Source organism: Mesoplodon mirus (assembly GCF_964341445.2).
Source record: "Mesoplodon mirus genome assembly, chromosome: 4".
Taxonomy (NCBI): Eukaryota; Metazoa; Chordata; class Mammalia; order Artiodactyla; family Ziphiidae; genus Mesoplodon; species Mesoplodon mirus.
In genome coordinates, this window is record NC_138979.1 from 166,877,344 (window position 1) to 166,902,045 (window position 24,702).

Genomic DNA, 24,702 nt, shown 5'->3' on the forward strand with positions numbered 1-24,702 from the left:
CAGAGGAACTTCCAGAGCAGTGTTCCAACTGATCTTCACCGTCCTTTTGATCCTCCATGTTTATCTGTGTTTTGAAGGCACCTACAAAATAGAGGACTGCAGGGTTGTCTGGGCAGATGGTAAAGGATAGAGACATTAAAAGAGAAAAGATGGGCCAGCTGCTTTTCCCAGTATTCAAATTTTAAACTTCTTGGTTCTTAAGATTATATGAAGAGTCCTATTGACATGAAGTATCACTGACAGTGGCACCAAAGATAGTTTGTAAAATAATCCGTTAATACTGGAGCTGGAAAGGATCTGAGGGAACAGTCAGTCCAGCGTCCTCACTTTTTTAGCTGATGTTTCTGAAGCCCAACTGGGAAAATTGCAGGTGACTTAACATGATGATTGTCTTCATGACTGTGTCCTTTAAAGATTCATAGAAACCCCAATTCTCCCTTGATAAAAGGCACGCCCACCAATGTCTTTACATCAACAGTCCTCAGTGTCCTTGTGTTTGGCCTTAACTCCCTTTAGGGAAGCTGGTTACTGGGACAGCACCTTGACCAAATACTTGTTGAACTGAATTAATTCTGTTGTTTATCCCTGCTAGGCAATCTTTTATTATTCCTGGAGCTCCTTACATTTAAGGGATGGCCTCTAGTTCAAGTATTTTGAGGTTTGGTGGCCAGTGCTGTATTTGTCATTTCTCTATACTTTATTTTATCATATTGCCACTCTGGTTTTTGATTCTGTTCTTTTATAGCTTTTCATTACATCCAGTTATTATTTGCCTCTCTCCAGGCACTACCAAACACATGCTATGGATAGTTTCTGCCCTTACAGGCCTGGAGTTGCAAATTCAGAGATACTTTTCCCCCCAGTTGTTAAAAGGACTAGACTCTCAGATTTGCTAAGGCACAGTATAAGAAATGTAAAAATTCCATATTCCTACTTTAGTTAATACATGGGAAAATACTACTGACACACACATTTATTTTCTACATTTATGTATCTTTCACTTTTAATTCTTTAAATACATAAATATGAGTCGCAATATCCAAAGCAAGTTTCATTTAAAAAGAACATAATTAAGAAATGGTAGAGAGATGGTGACTTGTAGGGAATTGGCACGTAGACATTGGTAATGACAATATGTTTAGAAGTTGGTGAAAATGCTATGACTAATTTTATATAAGAGCTGTCATGTTTTGAATGACACTTGTGAGTGAAATGTTAAAAGATAATTCCTTTACTAGATAATATTTTCTGTGGATTTAGCTTTTTGGTCAGTTTTGTTTGAATTTCCTGTTGCATTCTTAACATGACCTAAACTCTAGATATGCTAGAATTAACTTATAATCATCATTCGTAGAAGAGTTAAAGTTACCATTCCCACCTGGGAAAAATTTTTAAAGTAGGCTAAATGGCAGTGCTTCCTAGTCAAATCAACTTAATGTTTTAAAGATTTTTAAGAAAAATTTCAGATCATTCTCTGTTTTCCCACCACGAAACTTATTATGAGATTTAAAGCAGCTCTGAAATCATGATGTCACTTCACACGTTTCAGCCTTACTATCCCAGGCCTCCATCTTTCTTACTATGGTGACAAAATAAATACGCAGTAACGTTGGTCAGTGGTTAATGTTGGGGAAAACAAAGACCTAGCACACCAAGACTGTCCATGTACTCTATTAAATGCTTTCTTCTCCCTCTCACCATTCGAATGGGCAAGGCTTAGGCTCACAGAGCTGTCTGACTTGCAAGAACAAAACTGAATCAATAATCTGGACTATGACAGCATCTGTGCTACTGTTATCTTTGGGCATAAAAATGTTTTTCAATATGAATAAGATATACTGTAGTTTAAGTTCAGATGCACATTAAGTGCTTAAGTGCCGAGTTATCACTAGTTGACAGTGGAGGCAGGGAAAGAAAAATTATTTAAGTTCTCCAGGAAATAGAAGCATGCTTGTGTGCTTTACTGTGTTTGATGATAAGTAAGGGTTAGGTAGTCTTAGAGTCTAAGCGTCAGTATTCATTCAGCAAACATTTATTGAATACCTAAGTAATTTTCCTTTATTTCATTAATATCTGTCCTATCAGCACAGGATTTAAGGTAGCTGAAACTTATTATATTCCAAACTAACTTGGTGGTACGTACTAGAAACAAAGAATAAGAGCCATTTCTTGCCTCCATGGGAATATGAATTTCTAGGGAAATAAGCTCCTGCCCTCATCTACAGGATTTGAAAGGAAATTACTCTAATTTCAAATAAGAAATATTTCCCATTAAAAAAATGTTCTTGGGAATTCCCTGGCAGTCCAGTGGTTAGAACTCAGCGCTTTCAATGCAGTCGCCTGGGTTCAATCCCTGGTCAGGGAACTAAGATCCCGCAAGCCGTGCAGCACAGCCAAAAAGAAAAAAAATGTTCTCAAGGGTTATGAACCCTGCCAATAATGCAGGAAGGTTGGCGGGGGAGGTGGCAGGGAGAAGAAAATAGAAGAGAAAAAAAAACTGTCCGGATTATATTACATATAAGTAAAATACACAATTTTGATAAGGCATAACTAGTAGTATGTTTACAAGAGTGGCAAAGGGAGTTTAACGGTGCACCCACAAAGTACCTTATAGTCTCGTTTGATATATCATGAGTACATCTCTCATCCTCCTTTACTATAAAGTCAAAAAAGGAAGTCAACAGTCTCAACAAAAAAAGCACAGCTCTTAATATCATGGGACATCTAATTTATATTCTAATAGTAATAGTAAGACTATGTATTGGTAAAATGAATTCACTTCTAATATTTTCACATTACTGATAACATAGACAAGGATTATTGGTGGCCACAAATAATTTGTGGCCACACACACAAAATCCAAGTCCAGGGTGGCAAACTTAGAATCTGCATATCAAAAAGGTATTTGCCCAACAGTGTTTTCTATGTAGGCTATTAACAAAACTACATAGAAACTACATCTAAAAATATATAGTATTATATTTCCCAACCCCCTAAATGCTACCCATTATCAACTTCCAAAAAACAGTAGAGGGAAAACAAATCTGATGAAATCAAGGTGGTAGGTTTTTTAAAATGAATGATAATCTGATTGCTGAATGTAGATAGCATGGAAGGGACTTTCCCATCCCTTGGTTTTAAAAAAAAAATGTCCAGGTGAAAGTACAAAGGCAATGAGAATTAACCAACAGGAAAAAAGGGTCCAAGCACCAATACACATGTGATGCTAGCAGGTGAAGCAGAGATCTTGAGAGGGTGCACAGGTGCTACCTTGGGTAAAGAAGGTGCTAGAATGACCTTCACCTTGCCAACTCTTCAACCCATTTCAATGTTTCTATAAGGAATCTCCTGTGCTTTTAGCACAACAGGGGAAGGGCTATGCCTTGGAGTCCTCAGTTGACAAAGACCTCTAGGGAACTCCACTGTATTTCAAAGAGCATGAAAAACCACTTATCAAACTAAAAACAAACAGAGTCCTAATACTGTTGAAACTAAACCTATATGTAGAAGGGATCTTGTTAAGAATCTAGCCCAAATCCAATCTAAGAGTCCCTTTCATAGCATTTAGGATGGGTTATTTTAGCCTTTGGGCATTTGCAGCAACTGGAAGTTCTACTGTTTGAGTCCATTCCTCTTTAGAACAACTCTTATTACAAAATTCTTTCTTATATTGAAGCAAACATCTGTCATCTATAAAGCTCCTCTTTTTGCCCTTTGAAGCAACACAGGAAAAGTCCAATTCCTCTCCCCTTTTATAGCTCAACAGAGATTTCAAGGCAGCTATTGTATCATTCCCTCTTTTTCCCTTTCCAGCTATACCTTCTGTTCTTCAGGGGAAGTATTCCTCTATTTCATGTATAATCACACTCTACAACCCTGGCCACCTGACTGGACACAGTCAATTTATTAACATCTCTCTTAAAATGTGGTTCCCAGAATTGAACCCAGCCCTCCATCCAGATGTGCAGCATGCAGGGCTCCCTAGACTTCTGTTACCACAGGCTGAATGCATCAGTTTTGGAATAGCTATGATATACTCCCAATTCAAAACTGAACTCACGTTTCCCCAAGAAAACACTTTATACAAAAACTGCTGTGAAACCAGGACTTTCCAACACCCTTCCCATTAACACACACAGGTAAACACATACATCCGTACACACATAGGTACCCCATTTTGTACTTACTGGGTTGCATTTAAGAAACTCAGAATATAGAGTTTCTCATTAATGCCTATTTAATTTCATCCTTTTAGTTTCAGTCTTATGTTCAGGTATTTCAAAAAATTACAATGATTTCTATACCCTAATGTCAATACATAGAATTCAGTGAATATTCACGGAATGAACTAATCCCGAAACTGCCAGTCAACAGACTAGTTATGTGTCTATTTCTGTGTCATCTACAAATCGGATAACCCTTACTCTATTCTTCATGGGAGAAACAGGAAGGCAGGTAAAAGCTGCCTTTAAATTGTTGAGCTCGTATCCCCTTTGGGATGCAGAGGTACAGAATGTGAGCTGGAACAGATGAAGAGAAGGAATATTGAGTGTCCTAGATTCTTGGAATCAGGATTTAATGTTCCCAACATTAGAAAAATACGGCTTTCCCTCATCTCTACCCTAGAGTCTTCTGCCTTTTAGATCTATTACATACTGTGATTATCAAACTCTGAATTTTTAGGAAAAGCTCATACAAGCTCAGTTTTGAAACGACTTTTAAAATGATCTTTTCAACTTATATTTTCTGTAAAGTTTGAGTTAAAGAGACACGCAGCTGTCTATTGGCTATGAGGTATAAAAGGAGTTCCCAGATGCCCCTGACAAATGCCTGAGATATATGTATCCATCTGTTTCAGGAATCAGAAATGGCCTATGTTTTTCAGCGTGAATTTGGAAATTCACTGAGATTTAAGCTGTCTCCTGAATTTAATATAATCTTACAATGAATGTTCTTTTTCCCCAGAATGAAGAAAAGTAAGCTCAATTTTGCTTTCCCTTCAATAGCCACTCTTCGCAGAATGTGGGGTTAATCACAGAATTTAAAAGTGTCCTCTTGTGCCTTTTTTCCATTGTCTATTGTGACTCAGGGTGATGAACCCTGGGACCGATGCCTTAGAAAGACGGAAAAAGCGTTTCAATCAACACTATCTAGAACCAGGAGGGAAGCATCTCAAAAACTTCTGCTGCATAGTGTTAACATTTGAAGAGTGGAGACACCTATGAAAGGTCTAGCAGACCCAAAGAGGAAATCGGTTTTGTACCTTTTCTCAACTTTTTCTAAGAGGAGTGACAGAGATGGAGTCTTAGTTAATTAACTTCTCAAGATTGTTTTCCAGAAACTGATGTAAGTGACAGATGAACATCGGAAGGAAATCGAGCCAACAATGATGTTGGGAGTTTCTTTACCTGACTTTATCAGTCACAAACCATACCCAAGTGCTGTGAGAGAAGCAGAGTGGAGAAGAGGCTTAATTATACAGTAAGCTCCAAAAAGTCAGGTGACCCAGGTGCTTCAGGCATGATCAGAGCCTCTCCAAAGCAAGCACCTTAGGGCTTCCTGTTAGAATACAGGTAACTACAAACAGGGAGGTCCAATACACTGCTCCCAACATGGAGTAGCCAAGGTAGGCAGTGCCTTGAACTTCACCTATTCAGGAAGACATCCTGTCATAATGCTTAGGTCAGGGCCCCCTGCAGTAGGGCTTCATCACTGGACCCCACACTCCTTGGGAGTTTCCATTTCATCTCCTTCAAAGTCTGGCTTCAAACTCTTTTTTTGCTCAATTTCCACCTGTCAAGAATAGAAGTTGGAGAGAAATATCAGAAGAAGTATCAGGAAAACACCCCAACAAATAAATAAACCAGAAGAGAAAACCTCACTAGGTTCTTTGAGCGTCCTTGTAACTTGGGTATTGTTCTGGGCTTTAGTCACACCAAGCTACTGGCCATGTGTATTATGGTTCTGTCTTTGCACATGCCCTTTGCTTGGTCTGGAATTCCTCTCCCTCTCAGTCCACCTGGAAAATTCTTATTCTTTGCCTTATACAGCTACTCAAAGGTCACCTCTTCTGTGAAGCTATTCTTGACTCACCAGGTAGTCAGGTGCTCCCCTGTGTATATTCCCACTACACCCTGTACCCGCTACACCACAGACTCCGTAGGACAGCGCAGGCCCTTGTTCACTATTGTACCCCAATAATATGGGCATACAGCAGGCAATCACAAAGGTTTATCAAATGAATGAATTCCTTTGCAGCTGGCTCTTTATACTCTCCACTATTTTATCCCTTTAAAAAGTCTCCAGGGCTTCCCTGGTGGCGCAGTGGTTGAGAGTCCGCCTGCCGATCCAGGGGACACAGGTTCGTGCCCCGGTCCGGGAAGATCCCACATGCCGCGGAGTGGCTGGGCCCGTGAGCCATGGCCACTGAGCCTGCGCATCCGGAGCCTGTGCTCCGCAACGGGAGAGGCCACAACAGTGAGAGGCCCGTGTACCGCAAAAAAAGTCTCCAAATGGATAAGTATTGTAGTGTTTACAGTTCTGCCTATATCTTTTGGAAAATACTGTAGCTGTAACTGTAAAGAGATTAATAAATTAATCTTGCCTTGAGAGTAATATACCTCATCTGAAGCCTTTGATAAATCAGGCAGGGAATCCTTTGAGCTGAAGGAGTTTCATAATTAAAGCCGCTCTTCTCAATACCACTTGGAATATTTATGAGAGGGAAACAATTCAAGACAGAACAGTTGACTAGGGTCATGTTTGAGGAAAGTGCTGGGTCTTTTCCTGGCCACAAGATGGAGTATTTGTTCTTTTTGGTAGTTCAATGTTTGAAATCACACAAGTAAGGAAATATTTAAAGAACAATTAAATGATCATATAAATCTAAGGATGTTATTACGAATAGAAAATTATTAAACCACTTTGCCAAATCCTTCTTCAGTAACCCCCTGTTTTCCGTCTTTGGCATATAATCTCCTCCTATTGAATTTCTAGCTACTCAGGATACAATCACTATTTATGTCGGAAATCTCCAACTTCATTTCCTCCTTCACAGCCCTGATCCCGTTACTATTATAGAAGCTTGCTTGGCTTTTGAGTTTGTCCAGTTATAGCCCAGTGACCAGGTTGTATGACTTGGTATATGTCATACTTCACTATGACATACTGTCCTACATAGTGTCATACTTCACTATGTAAACTTCATTCAGATCCACTTCATCAACACCTGTAGCTGAAATATATGCTTTGGGTTAGCATTTTCCTGACCCTCCCTCCACTTCCAAACTCATTCCCCTGCACATAAGTTATATGACAAATGAGTAATAATAATCGCATTACCCCATTACTCTGTTGTTGTTCATGATGACTGAAAGACATTACATACTCCTCCTTCATCAGCCTGTACTTCTCTTTCCACCCTTTCTCTTGCCTGCTAGAGAGATTATTCATTTAACTCAGAGCAGACTCAACCACAGCTATGCATGGTAAACCGCCTGCAAGGTGGTAGGAGAATACCCTGCACCCTGGGCAGGCATTGCTAAAAGGAATGAGAAGGGGGAGGGCATGGGGGTGAACAGACAGACTTGGAAACATTAGCCAGATGCCTCCCAAGGCTACCTTGTAGCTGTAGTGTGCAGAATAATTGACCCACTTCCTGACGTCCGTCTTGTCTTCCACAGAGATGGATCTTACGGCAGCTTTGGAGGCAGAAGTTGTAGGCATGCTGAACTCAACGTTAATGTGACTGGCAAATCTGGAAGGCACTTCCCGGTCAGAGCCAAGTTCAAGATGGCAGAAGAAACAGTGTGGGTGACCAGAAGCTATGAAAGAAAGACAAAGAATCTAGGGTTCAGGTTCTTTGGGGAGGAAGTGGAAGAGCCTCAATAACAAACAAAAGGAGGCCTGGCAGTCTTTAAGAGCATCCTACTGTCAGCAGAGGATCTGCCTCGGCAGAAATCACACTGCATGTGCTTCAGACCCTTTGACATAACACTATCTGACTACGGTAGCCTGGTATCCTAGCAATAAAACCCATGACCTGAGAAATGGAGTGCATTCTGCCTGCTCAGGTCAGAGTGCTATGTAAACACAGTGTAAATACTATGAAATAGAGGTAGACTGGCAGAAAGGAATAAAAGAGATCAGCACTTAGCACCCAATAAAACATCAGACAGCCACCTGGAGCAAAATCATCAATTTCCTTTGGAAGATGAATTTTCTTAATAGCATTCGATATTTTTTTAAAAATGCTTTTGGCATGTTTTTTTTGGTGAACGGCATATAAAAATGACAAAGCCCTTAGAAACAGCACATATGCTTTAGGGAAGCGTGTGGAACGCTGGAGAGAACACAGACTAATAGGATACCTGGGTTTGACCTGCAGCTCTCCTAAGTGCAGAGATCCCACACCCAAGTCCTTTTTGTTCTCTTCAGGCCTCAATTCCTCATGTGTGAAGTGGCGAGTTGGGGGGTGGTGGAAAAGGGTAGGCTGGATAATGCCAGGCATCGTCCCTTACCGCTATTTAACTGTATAAATCTATGGCTAGTTCTGCTGTATCTGGAAGGCAAACTTACGGTTTGATTTTCATTTGAGGATTGTTATTAGATTGTTTGAGGGAAAAGAGTCAGAACTTAGTTCTGTGACAATCACCATTGCAGCATCATTGTCGTTCATCAGATGTAACAGGAAACGTTTGTTGATAACTCTGAGCCAGGTACTGTGCTAAGTGCTTTATGCAGATTCTCTCCCTGTGTCTTCATAACAGTCCCTTGAGGTCATAATTATTACGTTGCACAAATGAGAAAACTTAGGCTTCGGGAGGTAAGGTCAGCTGCCCAAGGTCATAGCTAGAAAGTGGCAGAGCCAAGAACTGGACCCAGCAGTCTGACTCCCAGATGTTCTTAACCTGTTTGTCTGAGTCATAACCTCACAGTCCTCAAACCTCAAGACAGGTTTGCAGGGTGACAGGGGTGGAGAAAAAGGAAGCTGTAAGAAACCCCATAAGCAACTCACTGTGGATAAACCGTGTGACTCTGACTTTATTATGTAACTGAAACAGCCCTTAGTTATCTGAGTTTCCCCAAATAAACAGTTCCAATTTCCTTTATTGGTCTGGGCAGGACTTTTTAATCTTGGAGCCTGAGGACATACACACCCGCTCTCCAAGGAAAACAGAGTGAAGTATTTGTTTTGCTCTGTTTCACAAATGTAACAGATTTCAATGGGTCTTTCTAAAGAGTAATACTTTGGAAAATTAATTGAAAAAATTGCAGTTTTTTAGGAAAGGAATTTAAGATATATGTAGCAGTAAAAATTACATTATTTGAAAATGAATCCAATTTTTTTAAATTGTGTACCACAGATGTAATTATATAGCTGTCACTTACTGAACACTTATTACAGGCCAGAGACTGTGCTAAACACTTAAAAACATGACTAATTCCATTCTTAATGAGCTAGGTGTTAATAACCCTATTTTATAAAAGAGGAAACTTGAGATTTCTCTGAAAGGTTTAAGTAAATTGCCTGAGGTCACACAGCCATTAACTTGTAGTACTGGGAATAAAACTCATTATGTAACTGACTCCAAATTATGTCCTACACTCCTCTCAATATATTGCTATAGATTTAGATCATTATGAAGTATTTAGAGGAGTTTCTTAATTTAATTCAATAGCAACCTGAACAACAGTTTTATCTAATTACCCTTGTTTACACATTGTTGGAACACTGAAAATCAGAACTTTCCACAAAACTGACCCCCCTCTTCTCACCCCACCAAAGCATATTCACAGCAAATTCTATGAAAGCAACAATCCCTCTTGAGTTCTAGCATCAGCTAATGGATGTGTAGGGCTAGTGGACAGATAGGGAAGCACAATTTTGAAAGCTAGTATAATTTCATTCATGTTAATGAACTAATGAGCTCCCATTATATCATCTTCCTTGATGAAGCTGAGAAAATTTAATATTAAAATTCAGATTTCTATTTTCCATAAAAGGGGAATCATACTGGAATTGTTTTCTCTTCACCTGATCTAATGAGAACTGGAATTCCAGCAAAGAAAGCTACCTATGCAGAACAGAATGTTTTGTTTCCTGGCAGACAATCTGGGAAAGCACAGAAACTTGTTCTGGTGCCTTCTAGGATTAAAGGAAAGCTCTTGGGATTAGGACGGGAGGGGTCCTAGGAGAGCACAGAGAGAGGGACCCTGCTGGTGGGAGCCATGTTGGAATCCAGTGGCAGCTTGTTAGCCTTTTGATGGCTTGATTGGGATAAGCCTGCTGTGGCTGCAAGCCTGGGATGCCAACCTGCTGGCCCATGCTGCCCTGCAGTCTGACCTTCCTACCTGTTGGGGCTAGGGTTGCAGGGCCACTGCAGGTGGGAGGAGATGTGCAGAGGTTCAGTCCTCTTTCACTGTAAATAGAGGTGTGAGGATTACGGAAAATGGCCTATAAAAGGCACCTTCCCAAAACTCTCCAGACTAAGAAGAGCTCAGAAAAGGGACAGTTACTCACAGATCATCGTCAATTCTCTGGCTTCGTGGATGGGGAGGGCAGGGGCTGGGCACAGAGAATACCAGCAATGGTAAGAACTTGCATTCTGACTGGAATTCAGATCCTGTACATCTCAAGTTTCCAGAAGAAGGGTGCTATTAATTTCCTGAACTGATACACAAATATATATTATTGGCCAGAAGTAGAATAAGAAGCTCTTGGGGGGATTTCATGTCTAAAAATATACAACCATGACAGCAAAAGCAGTAATTGAGTGGGGGGTAGGTTGAAGTGAGAAATATCCCCAAATATCCTTATGCTGTCTTTACTTATTTTAAAAATCATTCACAAATAAGGTTCCAGTAATCTAGAAATACATATGTAGTATATAGGCCGCATTTACTTGGCCTTGAGCCTACTTAACACTACCCCACTGGGAAGCATTAAGGAAGTTGGTTGCCGAGGACTATTTATTCCATGCCCTGCATCTGCTCCCTTTTTATTCTGGTAACAATCTTTTTTTTTTTTTTCTCTTCCTCTTCGAGAAATACTCTTCCCCAGCACTGCATGTCATCTTGGTGGTCATGTCAGTCAAAATGCCCTGTCCTCCCTTTTACTCTTGGGAAGTGTCACAAGGACAGAAAACGGCCTGTGATGGTTTGTCCCAAAGGCTGCAGCCTGAGGAGACATCCACAGGTCCCGCTATCAAGAGCTATCCTTTCTGAAGCCTGCTTGTTCCTTCAGTTCTGTGAGCTATCTATATCTTTCCAACAATTTATTTCTTTTTGCTAAAAGAAGCCAGTCAGTCTTTGCTGCTTATAAAGCCCCTCACATGGTACTTTTAAATATTTGAGAGAAAGAACTTTGAAACAAATGAGGTATGTGTGTACACACTGAGAAAACTGCAAATCTCTGTTCTCATAGTGGAAGTAACTTTGAGTTTGTGTCTGTTTTGTGTCATCTACTAAGAGGCAGCTGTGGTATGGAGAAAAAAGACCCCTGGATGTGATAAGTCATGTCACTCCCAGTCCTTAATTTTCTCATCTGTGGAATGAAGAGGTTTGACTAAGTTATCCCCAAGGTCCTTTCCAGCTCGAAAATCCAATTATTCCATAATGAAGTGATCTGAATACATGCTTAGTAAATTGCAGAGCTAAAAATTCCAGTAAGCATAAACCTGAGGTCTTTTTTCACGTCAAGCCTCTTGCGGGTTAAACAGTAATTTTCCCCGTTACCTCAGTTCTCTTCTCAAGGGCATCCGTGCCAAAGGAGAATTGAGGGTTTCTCCTTTCTGCCATCAATTCACATCGGCCTCATAGCTGAGGCGGAAATCACAGTGCTATCACCAGGAGAATACAGTGCTGATTTCAGGGAAATGAATAAGCAAGCTCAGAGAGGAAGACTTTATGTTAAAAATTCTGTCAGTTTAGAAACAGGGGGTGGCAAATCCAGCCTCAAACACAGAGGTCCAATTGTCTCTTCAGTTTGCACTGCTACACCCAGTGTCTGACAAGAAAGCCCTGGTGTGTGTCCACTGCCTGGCCTGCCTAGGGAGTTGGCCAGATCGTATTGCTTCTTGGCTTCACATTGTTTTACATTTAGGGTAACACAGCCACTCCACACTCAGAACAGGAAATGAAGACTCCAAACATACTGTTAGGATTTAATAGTAAGAGTGGAAAAAAGAATATCTGCATAAGAGAAAGACTTTAACCAACAGTTTTCCCAAACCTTTTTCTTTTTCTTTTTTTTTTTTTTTCTGGCCCAAATACCCACTTTTTTAACAGATGAGCAAAGTTTATTATAAACAAGAAGAAAGGTGATTTAAAGGGTCACAGGATCATGGGCTTATTGCCTGCCACTGGGGTCACCCAGACTTACTCTAAGAAATAAAGCTATTAGAGCTGGTTTGATTACTCCTTAGTTTTGTCATTTCACCAAATCTCACTGGGCCCATGAGGAAAGTCATTGCCTTCAGGCTCACTCAAGCACAGAAGCACCCCTGCTAGCTGTGATCAGGCCAGCTAGGGCTGTTTTTAAACTGTCTCCTTTGTTTAAATTAAACATCCCTTCCCTTACTTTTTGTCCTTTTGGATTTCAGTCCTTTTGGACCTTCATGTCCTGGCTGGATCTTCAGTCTGATCAGAGGCCCCTTCCCCATCTCCAGATCCTGGCTCTGAACTTGGGATGTTATGATTGACAGGCCTTGCACAGGGCGACTGGAATCATAAATCTAACTCTTGGCCTGTACTGTACACATGACTGGCCATAAACTGCCTCTTTTACCTAACTTGGGGCACAGACATCTCTTCAAAACCCAGAAGCCTTCTAGGATCTGGAAAAGGATAGCTTCCAACACCAGAAAAAACTTTAATGAGTCAGAAAAGAATACAGAATCATAAGCTGCCTTGGAAATCTGCTTAGCAGCCCAGCTGAGAAAAAGAATGCATAGTTTTATGGAAGAAGTGTGATAGTAAGAGAGTAGAAAGATGGAGTGAACTGGGTCATGCATGTTTAAGTACTTTGCTCAAATATTTTTGCTTCTCTGGTCCCCCATTCCCCAATCCCTCCCCATCATCATTCCTATCACATAACAAAGACCAGCACTTCACAGGGAAAGAGAATGGGGAACTTTGATGCCAGCTCTTTCACAACCACGTGGCGGCTTTCACAGAAGACAAAGCTCTGCCTACCTGAGTTTTTGTCAGGCAGTCGGTTTATCCTCCACACAATGGAGTTGAAGGCATGCTCATACTTCGCAGTTCCCAGAGTTACTCTCATGACAGGCTCAGAGCCAGACAAGCTAGTTGAGCCAAAACTTGCCCCCCGGTTCACTTTGGCTTTCAGAGACTTCTCCCCCAGGACACTTTCCCTGCGGAAGTTTTTCACCCACTCACTGGGCACAGGGTAGCAAACCATCACATTCTCACAGGGAACCTGAGTGAGAGGATCACAGTTAGAGGAGAAGCCAGATGACATCCTCAGCCAGCTCTGCACCTCCACCTCTGCCCCACTGATGCTTGCCACAGTCCTGAGTGTGAAAGGCAAGGTCTTCTCGGCAAATACTGTCCTGAACCTCATTAGCTCAAGTCGGCAGGCGTCCAAAGGGTTGAACAGAATAACCCGTGAGCTGTTGAATACATCCTCATCCACACACCTGTGAAAGCGGCACTCGTGGAGCTTGATCCACTTTGTGGTGGTGGTGGGCATGATGTCTTGCCGGGAAACGATTTCGTTCCCTTTGACGAGGACGTCATTGAGACCCAAGCGGCACTCGGCAAGGCCAGAGAGGAAACTCAGGATGTGGACCCGTGTCAAGACACGGTGCTGGAGAATCTGGTTGTCTCCTTTGCTCACAAGGCCAGAGAATTCATCTCGGACATCCACTGCAATCTCCTCTTCAAGGTAGTTCAAGCCAACTGTGCACAGGTCCATTGACAACACCGGCAGGTCCATGAGACGGTCCTGAACTGCACGGATGAAGCTCAGGAAGTCATCGTAATTGGTGGTGCCCAGCTTAATCACTTGTTCCCTCTCGGCCACGTGGGCCACGGCAGGTTTAGGCTGGTATTTCTTCTTCTCCTTGTAGGTGACGCGGTCTATCCGCAAGCTGTGGATCCTGCCGTTCTCATCATAGTTTTGGAGCCGGGGCTCTGAAATCTCATGGCAGATCTCCAGCTTGAACTCACGGAATGGCTTTTCTAAGCCCTTCTCGTAATACAGCTGCAGATACCCGCTGTCTGTCAGTTTGATGTAGATGGGTCCCCAGTGCCTAGAGGACATGATGTTTTTCTTCTCAGGGATCCTAAGCATCATGGGCCAACCATCCTTGGGCTGGGACAGTGCGGAACCTGGTGGGTGGTCATCTAGTTCAATCCAGGCTATTGGGTCATCATCAGGCAGTGTCGTACTCCCTGAGTGATCGGGATCCTCAATTTGGAGTCGTTTGAGTTTTTCAACAGCATCAGAGTGTGACTGGTTTTTGCTTGAATCATCAAAATTGATGGCATCCTTGTAGACGACAATGAGAGAATCTCTTTGGCTTTTGCCTGTGGTACCAGACATGGAATTGTCTTGGGAGCGCCTCTCCTGCTCTTCAAAGAAAGCGCGGAAAGGGTTTATAGGGGAAGGTTGTACATCCTGTAGAGTCTCATTCAGAAAAGGATTGGTTGCCCTCCAAAGAGGAGCCTCAGGCACGGAAGGCGGATGGTTTAAGGAGGAAATGTCCAGCTTCTGAACTTTGGAGAAGTTCATCAAAGTGCTCTTGGGACGTTCCCTCTTCTTAAATGACCCAGTTGAGTTATAAGGTACATCTGGGATCCCAGATGCAAGAGGTGGTGTTTTCGGCTTCAGAGGAGAGGTGATTGGTGGCAAAGGGCTGCTGACTTCATTGTCATCAAAAGTGACCCAGCTAGGGAAACGAGCAGAGGTCACTAGAGTGGCAGGGTGTCCGTTCACAGCTGGACTGCTGGCCTGCCAGTTGATGGCCTCCATCTCTACCTCTTCATCTTCCTGAAGAGAGGAAGAATTGTCTAAAAGGAAAAGGAGAACATATGAGGGGCTGCTATTCAGGGCCTCTAGAGGTATAGGAATGAAGGATGGCTAGAATTTTATATGGAATCCAGTAAATTCCAAAGCATTTCATTACTTGTCCTCAAGTGTTTCGTCTGGGCACAGCTCTCACAGTTTTGTAATAAGCACACCAGTTTTGTAATAAGCAGTAAGAATACAAATGTCAATATAGAAGCACTGATAGGACCCAGGTCCCTTGCAATTTAACTCTTATACATTCTCCCTTTATTTTATCGAAGTTTCTGGAATAGATTTTTTTCTTGACTCTAAAGTATGTATGCTTATATTTTTAAACATTGAAAACTACCTCCTACATAAAATGATATAAAGCTGATCTCACTGAACAAAATAAGCCATATGCTCCAAGTGCTAATATGATTGCAAATAATGTAATCGGAGAGATTTTTACCCAAATGTGGTAAATAACTATTAAAGACAAAATGTTAACATCCTTAATATGAAATAAATTTACACAAGTGAATATCAAAAATACAAAAACTTGAAATGCAGGCAAAGGACATATACAGACAACCCAAGAAAGAGAAAGGAAAAATGTCTAATAACCATGTAGAAAATGTTCAGTCTCACTAGTAATGAGAAAAATGTAAATTAAACCCCCAAAATCAGTGAAGATTTTTAAAGTTTTAGTATTCGATGAGGGTAAAGGTGCTATAATATGAACAGTAAATAGACCCTTAATGGAACCATAAGTTGCTACAAACTCTCTGAAAATGGTTTGGCAATTTGTATTAAGGGTCTTACAAATATTCATGAACAATGACTTAGTAATCTCACCCTAAGGAAATAAATCCAAATTAGGAACCAAGTTTTGGGTGAACGTTAGGAAACTGAGGCATACGATGGAATAACACGCAGCCGTTAAAATGTTTACAAGTACGTATAACATGAGAAAATCCTCCTGACGTTAATCTCTTCTTTTTCTCTAAAATACTTTTCCATCTTGGGGTTTAATTTATGGAAAAAAAAAAGATTATTACAAATAAAACTCCAACCTAGCAGGGGCTTCGAGGAAGGAGATACAGGAGTTGAGTTTCAATGCAGGAAGACCCAGACCTTTTCAGTAAAGACGCTGTGTGTCTGCTGGGGTTATGGGAAGGAGGAGGAAATGAGGCCTTTATAAAGCAAGGAGTGGATGCTGAGGAAGGAATGGCACAGAAAACCTGTACCTAGCATATAGTAAATGCTCAGTGAAGGATTGTTAATTGAATGAGTGAGAAAAGAAACTTTGCTTTGGAGCAGTTCTGTTCTCTCTGTCTCTGGAGGAATGTGTATGGGGATCTCTGCCACCATTCCACCCACTGTTTTTACTGCCAGAAATTTGGAATCAAAGAGAAATGAATACTCAAATGGTTAAGTCAAATAGTTGACTTTTCTTACCATCCTGCTAAATCTTCACAAATATCATATCCAACCACACCCAATCAGCAATGTCACATATAATTAAACATGTAATTACACAGGGATGGGATGGCTGCCTCTCATCCATCTCTCAAAGTATATTTATTCAAACAAATAGCAATTACCTCTACTGAAAACATCTGTTTGACAATATAAGCTAAATACATGCATGAGTGAGCATACATACATACCCACACTTGCCCCAGAAATATAATGAGCAAAAAGTATTTTCTATATGTGCAGCATCACAAACGGATTCCAAAGCATTTTAAAATTAAAGATGAGACTCTCCTTCAAATTAATCGTTAATCCACTTTTGTAGACGCACAAGTGATGTATTTTCTAGAAGATGGAGGGAAAGGGGTCAGAAAACACTCCAGGTTTGTAGGACTTATATTGTATTACTACTACAACTGCTGCTGTCGCTGTAGTGAAGCCTACAGGGAACAACGTGGCCCTGAGTAAAATACAACCACTTCCTTGGAACAGTAACTAATCCTCCCTAGAGAACTGGCAAAAGGGGTGTATCGCAAAATGCATCACTTTCTAATGAAGCAGCTCTATGGAGCTTTTGTAAGCAGCATTTCCACCCAGACAGTCTGGTATTGACCCACCCCTTGTACCAGGGATATCCTTTTTGCCTTGGAGCTCATTACTACTCCCTAGTTCAAAACGTGCCCTAAGTCCTTTTCCTTTGGAGGGTGGCTTTCTGCCAAAGCTGTTTATTCTTGCTGCTAAAGGATTCTCTTCTGTTGGGAGACTTGTCCCCAAAATAGCACTTCTCATCTTCCTCTCTCAAACCAAAAAAAGGGGGGGGGGGAAAGGCCTTTGTCTCCACTGAAGATAATTTTCTTACAATAAATTTGTTTTTAAGCCAAGTTACTTGAGATCACACCAAGTCCTACACAGTTGTGAAGCATTTGACTCATAATACAATTTAAATGAAGTATCTTTAAATTTGGGGGGAAATTTTTTGAATTAAATTAATTTCTAGAGATTCTACATTCTCTTAGACAGCCATCAAAAAGTTTCAAAAGACTGTTATAAAGTCTCTCCTTTGGCATTTTCATCTTCCATGATTACAACCTGTTTTAAAAATCCATCCTTTGGGATGATAGTGGGATATAGGTCAAATTTCTGAAAATGAGAATTTGTTTTTCTACAAAATCATTTACAAAGAAAAAACATCTTAATAAAGACACTTTTATAGGGCTTCCTTGGTGGCTCAGTGGTTGAGAATCCGCCTGCCAATGCAGGGGACACGGGTTCAATCCCCGGTCTGGGAAGATCCCACATGCCGCGAAGCAACTAAGCCCGTGCACCACAGCTACTAAGCCTGCACTCTAGAGCCCGTGAGCCACAACTACTGAGCCCGCCCCACGACTACTGAAGCGCAGCCAAAAAAAAAAAAACAGTTTTATAGATGAAAAGCAAAAGTGATCCACAGTTCATATAGGTCATAGTGGTTCATATTTTCATATGCAAATAAAGCATTTCTTGAGGTAAACGTAAGGACCGCCAAATAGTACTTTTAAAAATTATCCCCTGTTAACACTGACTTCGCTATTTGTGAGTTCTTAATTTTTTTTCACTTATCACTGACTGAAGGACATCCTCAATTGTTTTTATAAAGGTTAAGTCATATATTTTCTGAGCCTCTTTTTATTAAAGGATGGTCTTTGAGACTTTCACGTATAAAAAAATGACGATCTGTATGTAAAATTTCTTGGGGAAAATATTTGTATCATATAAGACAAAAACTCGACCTCTTTAATATATGACAGTGTATCCTTAATAAAAATGATACACCCTCGCAATAAAATAGGATGAAAACAGACTATTCACTAATGAAGAAATATAAATATCTAATAACTCTTTGGAAAAAAGAGTTTAACCTTATAAAAGAATAAATACAGGACTTCCCTGGTGGTCCAGTGGTAAAGAATCCGCCTCCCAATGCAGGGGACGCGGTTTGATCCCTGGTCGGGGAACTAAGATCCTACATGCCGTGGGGCAACTAAGCCCGTGCGCCTCAACTAGAGAGCCCAAGTGCTACAAACTACAGAGCCCACGTGCTCTGGAGCCTACGTGCCACAACTAGAGAGAGAGAAGCCCGCACGCTACGACGAAAGATCCCACGTGCCACAACTAAGACCCAACGCAGCCAAAAATAAATAAAATTAAAAATAAATTAATTAATTAATTAAACATTTTTTAAAAAAAAGAATACATACAATTCTCCCTGTGTCAGAGAAACAAAGATTTAGAAAGAATAATAATCATTACTGGTGACACGTGGAAATTTACACTCTATAATGTAAGTGTTAAAAAGAAATCTTTCTGGAGGGCAATTTGAAAATTTGTACAAAAGTCTCAAAAAAAAAAAATCCAAGAATTCTACTTATAGGCTTTATCTAAGGAAAGAACAAGACATGTAATGATGTATATAGTGGTATGTTTATCATAGCAGTGTTTGTATCATGGAAAAATTGGAAACAAATGTCCAATAATGGGAGATTGGTTCTATCAAACGTTATACACCTAAAATGGAATCTCATGCATCAATCAAGACAACGCTGTTGATGATGTTAATTCACTGGAAACTGATCATGATATATATTGTTGAGTGAATAACAAGAGCCTACAGTGTGGAGTCAGACTGCCTGGGTTTCAATTCCGTGTCTGCAGCGTATTAGCTATGTGACTTTGGGCAAGTTGTTTAAGTTCTCTGCGTCTCAGCTTTCCCACCTATGAAACTAGAAGGATATTAAATCCTACCTAACAGGGTCGCTGTGAAAATTTAATGCAGACGTTAGCGTTGTGTTTGGCAAATAATAAATGTTCAGTAGATGTTAGCTGCTGTAACTACTGCTGCTGCTGCTGCTGCTGCCAGAAGGATACATATTCATGATATAAAGTGTAGACACGTACTAAAAAGCTTTGTGATGTGAAAACAAATGTCTCATGTGGGGCAAGAGGTGATTTGTAAAATTCTGAGTCTGTATTCTTTCATTTTAAAAAAATGCTGTATTGCTTACAAAATAAAGAAATATTAAAAGGTCAAAACCTATCTTTATTCCTCCCACTGATCAACCTTAGGGCAAGAAAACCAACAGCTTCGCTGTAGTCCATGTTGATAATGCAGCAGTTAGATCTTTCCTAAGACACTTACGACTGGTGTGGCTGGTAAGGGAAACAATAAGGGGGAAAAAAAGTCTGGCAAACTCCTCCACTAAGAAATCAGCAAAAACTAATTATCTTCAGAACAACATTATCATCCACAATTCCGTTTTACTGACTTATTAAAATATAACCAAAACTCCAGCATCATTTTAATTACTCTCTCTTCCATATTGCTTTTAGTATTATGAGTTGGCCTCTGCCAAATAAAAGCCATGGATGAAGATTAGGTTCTTATTCTACACCACAGGGAGAATTTCCAGTACCTAAGAGCTTCCTTAATGCCTTTACTGATGCAAACTAAAGAGAAATGGTGGATTCTTTTAATGTTAGACCACTATCTATTTTAAATACCACAAAGATTAAATTAGTTGATTACAACGGCAATCAAAACCACCAAACTGAAGAAAAAGTAAGCACTATGGGGAAAAAAATCAGATTCTATGATATTTTGAATACAGCAGACAGTCTGCCATCTTCCTCCCCCATTTGTTAACCTAATTTGTTAAATGCAATGACAAGTGCAAAAACCTTATTGAGAGCTGTTCGCTGGAATTTATGAGCAGTGGCAAAAACAAATATTCTTAGATTATTGTGGTTTTCTCAACGTGAGATAACAGCCACTGTTGCAAGACAGCATACACTGTATGACCAGACTCAGATGCACAGTAGGCACTTAAATATTTGTGTAGTAATCTGCAAAGCAAGAGGAGGAACACAGAATTTTCGGGCTTGAAGAGATTTTAGAAATAATAAAACTCGACCCCTTCATTTTGCTGAGAAGACCGAGGCTCAGCGAGTTTAATTCAACTGCCCAAGATGAAATTAAAAGTCAAGTCCCACTTTTAATATTCATTAACTGGTAATTTCTTAATGCTTGTTCATTAGATGAAAATCTGGTTAACTTACCGTTGAGATTGGCAAGAGTCATCTTGACACACAACTTTTTAGGAGCCGTTGTTCAGTGGTAGAAAAGGAGTTAACTAAACAGGATTGACATTTATACAGGGAAGCCTCTGGGCATAAAGTCTTCCCCTGATCATGTGAATGTGTATGGGTGAGATAAAGGAGTTACTCATTTGAACCATATCAAGGGAGCTTCTAACTTGGATAAAATAAGCTGAGACCTGCTTAATCATCACAATACACTGATAAAAAGGAGAGTCAGGGCTTCCCTGGTGGCACAGTGGTTGAGAGTCCGCCTGCCGATGCAGGGGACACGGGTTCGTGCCCCGGTCCAGGAAGATCCCACATGCTGCGAAGCGGCTGGGCCCGTCAGCCATGGCCGCTGACCCTGCGCGTCCAGAGCCTGTGCTCCGCAACGGGAGAGGCCACAACAGTGAGAGGCCCGTGTACCGCAAAAAAAAAAAAAAAAAAAAAGGAGAGTCAGAGGGTCTGAGTCTATTTATCTGTCCTTCACATTGTCGTGGAGAGGGGATGCTTTGATGCTGGTCAGAGATATCCCCAAAGGGAAGAAGTCAATTCATCAAACTACCGCTTAACCACTACTTGACAGAATCCCTATCAAGAATATTTTACACTGCATTCTGGTTTTTATTTGCTAAGAGGACCTAATAAGCAGTACTGAGCACCTTTAAATGACTGGTCCAGCTCACCCTGCCAACTCCCTCCCTGCTTATCAAGACTGACCTAATACATTTCATCACCCTTTTTTTTTTCTCATAAAAGCAAGCATCAGACTTTAAGTTTGATGAATGGCCCAGGAACATGCCCAATATCTTGTATGTTCCTAGTCTGTTCTAAATTTTTAAAATCTGGTTCTAAACTTTTGCCTGTTTTACCATTGCCCATTTCCCCATGGCTTCTTCAACATTCAACCTTTGGATCCCTGCTTTTGGCTTCTTCCTCTAACAACTGAACTTCCACTCAACTGGCTTACTGGTTTCCCTGGCTTAATTTGCCTTTCTGATATCAGCTTCTTATGTTGTCTTAGATGAAGGCTCTATTCTCCCACCTGGGCAGAGATCCCACTGTAACCCCTTGCTGTTGTCTGACAGGCCCAACCTCAGTTCCCCAGCAGAGGTCATAGGCAAGGGGCAGGGCTGGATTCCAATATCTACGGTAAATTGAAACACTGGCAATCCATTTAATAAATTAATCTCTTAACATAAATTAATCTTTTTTTAAGAAGATGTTGGGGGGAGGAGTTTATTAATTAATTTATTTATTTTTGCTGTGTTGGGTCTTCGTTTCTGTGCGAGGGCTTTCTCTAGTTGTGGCAAGCGGGGGCCACTCTTCATCGCGGTGCGCGGGCCTCTCACTATCGCGGCCTCTCTTTTTGCGGAGCACAGGCTCCAGACGTGCAGGCTCAGTAGTTGTGGCTCACGGGCCTAGTTGCTCCGCGGCATGTGGGATCCTCCCAGACCAGGGCTCGAACCCATGTCCCCTGCATTAGCAGGCAGATTCTCAACCACTGCGCCACCAGGGAAGCCCTAAATTAATCTCTTAACATTTTATATATCAGGGCATCTCAGAGACTTAACTAGTGATGATACCTGCTGACCTAACCTAACCTAACCTGTGTTTTATTTATTTTTTATTGCCATAGCAAAAAGCCCCCTGCATTTCCTTCCCATCCTAAACTATTTTCCGAGCCCACCAAAGAGGAGTAAACAAAGAGGAGTTTCTAGGGTCTGAGCCCTTTTGGATGGACTGTGAAACTCTCTGCTTAATGGCCCGTCAAACTCTTCTATGATGTGACAAGATAGTGGAAAGGGCTCTTTTGGTTCAGAAGCTTAAAAGAGAAGGGAGTAGCATCCAGATGTTACTGTCAGGGAGAAGTATGGTAGAGGCAAGGAAAAAAAGGGGTCTTCATCCTGACTCTGATTTGAGCATAGTTCTTATGCCTAGGAAGTGCCAGCGCTGGGGACCAGGAAAAGGACTACCTGGAGGGGCACTGGGTAAGTTCCTAGTAACAGTGGCAAGCCTACAGTGCTCGTGCCCTTACTGTGACCAGGACAGGTCACTCCCCGGGACTGCCTGTCCCACTGCCACAGTGGAAGTCTCACTTGCGTGTGCCCCCAGGTCCCTACTCACTATTCACCTGGTCACCACGTGAGGACACACCGCAGCAACAAGCCAGGATTCTTGTAAGCTCCAAGGAACCACTGGACCCCTAAGCGGGTGAGGGAACAGACAGGGTCCTGGACTTGAGTGAAGAACTACGGTGAATCAGTATGCCCTAAATTAGGGTTAAAAGGGACTAAACCACGCGTGCTGCTACATTTGGTCAGAGATCTCAGTTTTTAAGAGCCTCATCACTCTTATATGAACAGGTAAAATCAGGTTTCACGTTTCGCAGGATGATCCCCAAATCCTGGAACTTCTGAGGAAGGTAAAGACATATCTTACTACTTTTACCATTTCTTAACTGCAATAGTAAGAAACAGAGAAAAGGACCAGACTTACGAAGGATTAGGGAGCACCCAAGGATAAGGGCTTGACTGTCCTGGTTATGTTGGTGAGAAACAGAAAACAGACTATGCCTCAGAGAGGATGTCAAAGCGGCCAAATGGAATTAACCTAGAGGTTTCAGTCTCACCAATGGCTTTGTCATCTCCCTCTCTGCTCCCTTCAATACATGGGTCTACTTTTTTTTTTTTTTTTTCTTGCAGTACGCGGGCCTCTCACTGTTGTGGCCTCTCCCATTGCGAAGCACAGGCTCCGGACGCACAGGCTCAGCGGCCATGGCTCACGGGCCTAGCCGCTCTGTGGCATGTGGGATCCTCCCAGACCGGGGCACAAACCCGTGTCCCCTGCATCGGCAGGCGGACTCTCAACCGCTGCGCCACCAGGGAAGCCCCATGGGTCTACTTTTAACTGGTACTAATGTCCTGCCAAATCAGTCTATGCCCCTACAGAGCTGGGACTCATCATCCTCTTTACATATAATACTTCTAACTCTGACGTCCACTGCATGGGTCATGGAGCACCTGCACCATGGGCATGGACCCCTGCCTACTTATTCTGGGGGTGGAGCTTGGGAGTCTCACCTGCTTGGAAGTGTCTAACCCTGATGAACTTACACACTTCAAGCACACACAGCAACGCCTTCTTTCCCTTCACTGTCCTGAAACAGTTACAGGCAGAGCCGTTCTACTGTAGACCAGATTCAAAGTCTGATCATTTTGAACCTTAGCGATGGGAAGTGCTACTTCTCCACAGCTGATTCTGTAAATTTGGTCAGGGGGCAAAGAAACAGCGCGGGGGGCTCTCATGCATTATTACATTTGCTTGTGTACATGTGTGTTTATTGGGAATGAGAAGAGCAGGCATTCTGACTGAGTCTGTGTCAGGCCTATCTTCCATCTGTTAACTTGGCTAGGCTATAACACACCTTCCAGGAGGAATTCAAAAGGTCTGTTGGGATGGGGGTATAGTCAGCTGGGCTAAGGTCACCCATAGAAAGGTTAGGGGCAATTCTTGCAAGCTGAAAGGATCCGTACAAATGATCTCCTTTCACCTATATTACTCAAAGCTCACTGCTCTTTATGTGGATTTTCCAGCAATGGCAACAACAAAATAACCAAACAGCTCCTGTATGCAGTAAGCCACGTCTTTTCAACTGAGTTTCGAGTAGGTAATTTGATTTCATTTTAGTACTTGTCCAGCTCCCTTTTAGTTACCAAGATCAAAGGAGACATTCTTACAGACTGACAGTAGGTGCGATTTATAAACTGTAAACGTTATCAAGTTAAAATAACCTAGTAGGAAAACAACTAATTTCTAGCATGACAACAGATTTATTCTAGGAGGTAGAGATCTCTTTGTACTCCTGAACCTGTCAAGTTTTTCAGAAGAACTCATAAGGCAAACAGTGAAAAGCTATTTCTAGATGATTCATACACAGACTCAGTACTTTTCCTGACTTGCTCCAGGACGCTCATCACCCAGCATATATACACCAGTGTCTCCTGGGTGGACACAAGGCCCATAATAGAAAAGACAGCTTAAAAGCGGCTTGTACTAATGCTGCCTTGAGCTCCAGGCCCCGTGATTGTCTTCACCAC

The 24,702-nt window shown here is 41.6% G+C and overlaps 1 protein-coding gene across 6 annotated transcripts in view; it reads right to left on the reverse strand.

Annotated features, from left to right (window-relative positions):
* Positions 1-985: 985 nt before the first annotated feature.
* Positions 986-24,702, reverse strand: part of STON2 (stonin 2) — a 150,985-nt gene continuing 127,268 nt past the window's right edge. For 3 of the 6 annotated variants that reach the window (XM_082617188.1, XM_082617187.1, XM_082617190.1), the window contains 3 exons: positions 13,195-15,033; positions 7,621-7,823; positions 986-5,793 (listed from right to left, as the gene is read on the reverse strand). In XM_082617188.1, the coding sequence (XP_082473314.1) occupies positions 5,710-5,793; positions 7,621-7,823; positions 13,195-15,033 (2,126 nt within the window). In that variant the 3' untranslated portion in view covers positions 986-5,709. Of the gene's footprint in view, positions 7,824-13,194; positions 15,034-24,702 lie in introns of all 6 variants that reach the window. The other 3 variants (XM_082617186.1, XM_082617185.1, XM_082617189.1) reach the window with 1 other exon arrangement.